This window comes from Monomorium pharaonis, unplaced genomic scaffold (genome assembly GCF_013373865.1).
Source record: "Monomorium pharaonis isolate MP-MQ-018 unplaced genomic scaffold, ASM1337386v2 scaffold_710, whole genome shotgun sequence".
NCBI classification, from domain to species: domain Eukaryota; kingdom Metazoa; phylum Arthropoda; class Insecta; order Hymenoptera; family Formicidae; genus Monomorium; species Monomorium pharaonis.
The window spans coordinates 9,923-15,830 of NW_023416034.1; the positions used below are offsets into that span (position 1 = coordinate 9,923).

A 5,908-nucleotide genomic window follows, 5' to 3' on the forward strand; every position below is an offset into this window, starting at 1 on the left:
AATGTGTGTGTGTGTGTTTGTGTGTCACCACAGCGAAGCAATGTCTTTGTTTACTTTTTTTATGGGTGTACTTGTAAAATGAGTAAGTGTTAATTCCGTTACCAGACATTGTATTGAAAACCTGCAAACACATGTAACTTTACTTCGTTTGCAGTGTGCACATGGGTTAGCGACTTGGATGGGGTGCGTGCGTGAGTGAGTAAATAAGTGAGTGAGCCGGGAGTGAGCGAGGAGTGAGCCGGGAGTGAGCCAGGAGTGAGCCGGGAGTGAGCGAGGAGTGAGCGAGGAGTGAGCCGGGAGTGAGCCGGGAGTAAGCCGGGAGTGAGCAGGGAGTGAGCCAGGAGTGAGCCAGGAGTGAGCCAGGAGTGAGCCAGGAGTGAGCCAGGAGTGAGCCAGGAGTGAGTGAGTGAGTGAGCGAAGAGTGAGCGAGGAGTGAGCCGGGAGTGAGCGAGGAGTGAGCCGGGAGTGAGCGAGTGAGTGAGCGAGGAGTGAGCAAGGAGTGAGCCAGGAGTGAACCAGGAGTGAGCGAGGAGTGAGCCGAGAGTGAACCGGGAGTAAGCCGGAAGTGAGCCAGGAGTGAGCCGGGAGTAAGCCGGGAGTGAGCCAGGAGTGAGCCGGGAGTAAGCCGGGAGTGAGCGAGAAGTGAGCCGGGAGTGAGCAGGGAGTGAGCCAGGAGTGAGCCAGGAGTGAGCCAGGAGTGAGCCAGGAGTGAGCCAGGAGTGAGCCAGGAGTGAGTGAGTGAGTGATCGAAGAGTGAGCGAGGAGTGAGCGAGGAGTGAGCCGGGAGTGAGTCAGGAGTGAGCGAGGATGAGCCGGGAGTGAGCGAGTGAGTGAGCGAGGAGTGAGCGAGGAGTGAGCGAGGAGTGAGCCAGGAGTGAGCCAGGAGTGAACCAGGAGTGAGCGAGGAGTGAGCCGAGAGTGAACCGGAAGTAAGCCGGGAGTGAGTCGGGAGTGAACGAGGAGTGAGCCGGGAGTGAGCCGGGACGTGAGCCAGGAGTGAACCAGAGTGAGCGAAGAGTGAGCCGGGAGTGAGCGAGGAGTGAGCCGGGAGTGAGCCGGGAGTGAGCCGGGAGTAAGCCGGGAGATGAGTCGGGAGTGAGCCGGGAGTGAGTCGGGAGTGAGCCGGAGTGAGCCAGGAGTGAACCAGGAGTGAGCGAAGAGTGAGCCGGGAGTGAGCGAGGAGTGAGCCGGGAGTGAGCCGGGAGTGAGCCGGGAGTAAGCCGGGAGTGAGTCGGGAGTGAGCCGGGAGTGAGTCGGGAGTGAGCCAGGAGTGAGCCGGGAGTAAGCCGGGAGTGAGCCAGGAGTGAGCCGGGAGTAAGCCGGGAGTGAGCGAGAAGTGAGCCGGGAGTGAGCAGGAGTGAGCCAGGAGTGAGCCAGGAGTGAGCCAGGAGTGAGCCAGGAGTGAGCCAGGAGTGAGTGAGTGAGTGAGCGAAGAGTGAGCGAGGAGTGAGCGAGGAGTGAACCAGGAGTGAGCGAAGAGTGAGCCGGGAGTGAGCGAGGAGTGAGCCGGGAGTGAGCCGTGGAGTGAACCGGAGTATAGCCGGGAGTGAGTCGGGAGTGAGTCGGGAGTGAGCCAGGAGTGAGCCAGGAGTGAACCAGGAGTGAGCGAGTGAGTGAGCGAAGAGTGAGCCGGGAGTGAGCCGGGAGTGAGCCGGGAGTGAGCCGGGAGTGAGTCGGGAGTGAACCGGGAGTAAGCCGGGAGTGAGCCGGGAGTGAGCCGGGAGTAAGCCGGGAGTGAGCGAGGAGTGAGCGAGGAGTGAGCGAGGAGTGAGCGAGTGAGCGAGCTGGCATGTGAGCGAGGAGTGAGCGAGGAGTGAGCGAGGAGTGAGCGCGTGAGCGAGCTGGCGAGTGAGCGAAGAGTGAGCGAGGAGTGAGCGAGTGAGCGAGGAGTGAGCGAGAAGTGAGCCAGTGAGTGACTGAGTGTATGAGTGAGTGAGTGAAAAAGGGTGCAAGGAAGGGAGCAAACGAGCGAACGTAACTAGATAAATATGTAGCTAGGTAGCTAGGTAGCTAGGTAGCTAGATAGCAGTAAGTATGCAAGTAGTTATGTATGTTGGTATGTATGTATGTAGGTAGGTATGTAGGTATGTATGTATGTATAATTAAACTTTAAATTTTTTTATTTAAAATTGAAGAAGACGTTTGATTAATGTAAATGAAAGATAGAGAAAATCAAATTGCAATTATTATTATTTTTAAAGTGAAAAGTCAAATAGCGCGCGCGCAGCGTTGTGAGTGGCTAGAACTAATGTTCTAGTATATTAAAAAACACATAAAAATTTTATAAAAGTATTTTTTTTGTTTTTGTAATAACAATAAATTATGTGTCATTTAAAATTAAAGAGCGCACAAACATTCCTTAACATTTTCTCTAAGTAAAAAGACTCACCTATGATGAAGATTCCACCTTTTGGCAGGATGCGAAATATCGCAACAATGGAGGACTAAACTAACGGCTTTGTTTTTATCCACACTTGGTTCTGCCAAACTTAGTAAATTTTTCATATTTTTTAACTGTTGAAAGTGAAAGCTCATGTCGGTGGCAAGAACCATATCAATCACGAGCGATCGAAATTCTCGAAATTCCTCTCTCGACAAATTCTGTAGTATATTACAATCATCTTCTCTGAGTATCCTAAATCTATAAAATACATATACATAACATATATTAAACTTTCTACTTTTATAATATTTCATAACCATTTACAATTCATATAGCACAAATCTTGACTGTAACATTTCTTGTATAAAGAATCCATTGTAACATGTTGTATAAAAAAACATTTAATTAGAAGCCATTTATATAGAAAATTGTTTAGCAATAGCAATCGCAAAATGGAATTTGCACGTACCGAAAGCTGGCCGAGATGTGATGATTTCTAGCACAGCTCGGTCGTTATATAGAAGCGCTGTATCACTACCAGACATTACGTGGAAATTGTTTGTGGTCCCAGTATGCTCATAATCATGAATAATCGCTGCCACGAGAGTGGCGAAAATCTCAAGATCGGTCAGCCAATTCTGCAACAAATATTCAGTCTGCAACTACCTCGCATACAATGTGCATTGGATAAAGGAGCAGTAAATAAATTTTAAATTGACAATGAGTAAAAAGGACCCCTTACAAATATAGAAAATTCCTCTATATTTATTCGATAATTACAATTTACATATTCTAATACATCACATATATTGAATATGTATTAATAATAAAAGATGTGACAAAATTTTCTCGAAAATAAAAATTAATTAGTTAATTAACTATTAGCTGCAACAATTCGAAGATGAAGAAACATCTTTATTGTTTGTTTATATGTCATAACGACAAAATTCATAATATGCAATAAAGATACGTGTATATCTTTCTTCCCCCCCCTTTTTTTTCAGAGAGAGGGGGTGGGGGGGGCAAAAGAGAGAAAGGGGGAGAGAGAGAGAGAGAGAGAGAGAGAGAGAGAGAGAGAGAGAGAGAGAGAGAGAGAGAGAGAGAGAGAGAGAGAGAGAGAGAGAGAGAGAGAGAGAGAGAGAGAGAGAGAGACTCACCATCAAACCTGTTTGACATAGGATGTAATGCATCGTTTGCGCAACATCAGCAGCATGTAGGTTGTTGTGGTATGGATTTCGATGCCTGCAATAACCCTCTTCGACTCTTCCGAGGAAGCATTCCAAAACTGCGGGAGGTACTTTAAACTTGTGAATCATACCATATCGATTGAGGAGGTCATAGCCCAAGTATTTTACTGGTGTGCCTAGAGCGGCCTCATTCAAGGAAAATACATCGAACGACCAATCGTCTAAAGTCTTGAATGATAGAGAAAGCAATTCGATTACTTGAAATTTCTCGAAATTTTGGATCTTAATTTTATTAATAAAATCTGACTAATCTGTGATGGAAAAAATTAAAAATTTCTTTTTTTATTAATCCAAGAGATAACAATTTCCGATTAAAAATAAAAGTATTTAAATAAAAATTTCCGAGATGAGAATAAAGAATAGATGTGCGTTAGCGTAAATAAAGATGTGTTGTATTATTTTAAACATTTCTCTAATTTACAGAGAAATCTTTGTCAAATATTCATATTTTTACGCCGTGATACATTTGTCGTTAAAAATAAAATTTTGCCATATAAAAATACGAATATTCGCAAACGCAGCTTGCCGGCAGATTACCTTAAGTACTTTCACTACTTCCGGCGGAAATTGCATGAGAGCGGTATTCGTGACCCTTCTATAGATTCGATCGACGAATATACCCGCCCTAATAGCGTGGGCGACCGATCGGAATTTCGGTTTCTCATCAGCTTTCCGTCTAGTAGTGGCGAGTTGCCTAGTAAAAGTCGATGCCAGCCACTCGCGCACTTCCGGTGGTACCGCATCAGGCTGCACCTCCGACAGCTCGTCATCTTCATCTGCCAGTCGTCTACAGGAGAAAATCATGGAAGGTAACGTTATAGTACAGCAACTGACTAACGCGCTGTTACATTTGACACAAAAATGCCTACCTTCGCTACGCATATTCGAGTCGAGGCACTCAAGATCCTCGAAAATAATAAAATTTATCACTGCGTGTACTAACTCGTTTAAAATCCATATTTAGACTCGTCTCATATTATCATGAAACGAGCAGGAAGAAGTAATGTATAGTATTTGATACTGGCTCATGTCAACTTAATGTAATTTATGTTCCTCTTATATCAAGCACGTCATGAAAATTGTCGACTTATAATAAATTACCAAAAACGTTATTTCTTTAAAAAATCAAAAAATGTGTAACAGCTCGTAAATCAATATCATGTGCGATAAAATATCTTCCACTTTGTTTATAAATATAAATTGTAATAATAAAAATAGATTATAATAAATTGCAATTACTTTTAAAATCGAAATTCCTGATATATTTTACGATATTGTATTAAGAGTATATGAGAGATACAAAAATATAAAAAAGATATTTTAAGTGTAAATTATTTAGCATATAATTAAGTATTCTTTAACTATGTGATATAAGTCTAAATTAATCATAATTTTTTAAACGTATCAAGATTTTATTCTATTCTATTCTATTCTATTCTATATAGTCCCAACTTATTCGCTAAAACTCACTCTCTAATTAAATTAGATATTAAAGTATCGGCGAATAATTTAACGGTCACACTAATAACATTTTAGTGTGTGAGTCAAGTGTACAAATTTTAAGTATGCCAATTAGAAAAAAATATTGTATCAAAAAGTGAGTGGGATGGGAATAAAGATTTATAAAAAAACTCAAGTTCAAATAAACCGTTATGATATTCGAGCATATTTCGTGTCTCCTTAATCTCAAACCCTGATCGCAACATAGATTGCAGCAGTGATTTAATAGACTTGATCAAAGTACTACAGCAATTAAGTCTTTTATTTTGCTAAATGACTTCGAAAGTATTCCTCAATGTCGATATTAATGCAACTCTAATAATGATATAAATGTAATACTACAATACGTGAAATATTGCAATTTTGTTTCGAAAGTATATTTCCGACCAATATATTGATTTTGTAAATTGCATTAAACACAAAATATCTAAAAATCATTGTTAGTAAACAGATATAAAATTTGAATTAATTGGTATCATTAATAATAATAACAATTATAACAATTAGTTAAAAAATGAAAAAATAATCACACATGTGCAAAATGTTATATAATCGGCTAACTATATAATAAATAATATATTTAAAATTTCGAAATAAACATAAATCAATAATTTATATGCAGGAAAACTTTATGTGTTAGCATGCGCATCATACGCTATCAAATTGCATTATACAAAAATGTCTCAGAACTGTTGTAAATATAAAAAATCATCACACACATACACACACCACGCGCGCGCGTATAAAATTTTCTATAAATTTTACAATTGCGAAGAAA

At 41.6% G+C, this 5,908-nt stretch overlaps 1 protein-coding gene across 1 annotated transcript; it reads right to left on the reverse strand.

Annotated features, from left to right (window-relative positions):
• Nucleotides 1-2,290: 2,290 nt before the first annotated feature.
• LOC118648802 (calcium/calmodulin-dependent 3',5'-cyclic nucleotide phosphodiesterase 1-like) lies at nucleotides 2,291-4,861 on the reverse strand. The gene is given in 5 exon segments (XM_036295217.1): nucleotides 2,291-2,635; nucleotides 2,853-2,880; nucleotides 2,883-3,021; nucleotides 3,541-3,798; nucleotides 4,168-4,861. Coding segments are annotated over 5 exon segments (1,020 nt in total). The 5' UTR covers nucleotides 4,513-4,861; the 3' UTR covers nucleotides 2,291-2,385.
• Nucleotides 4,862-5,908: the final 1,047 nt, after the last annotated feature.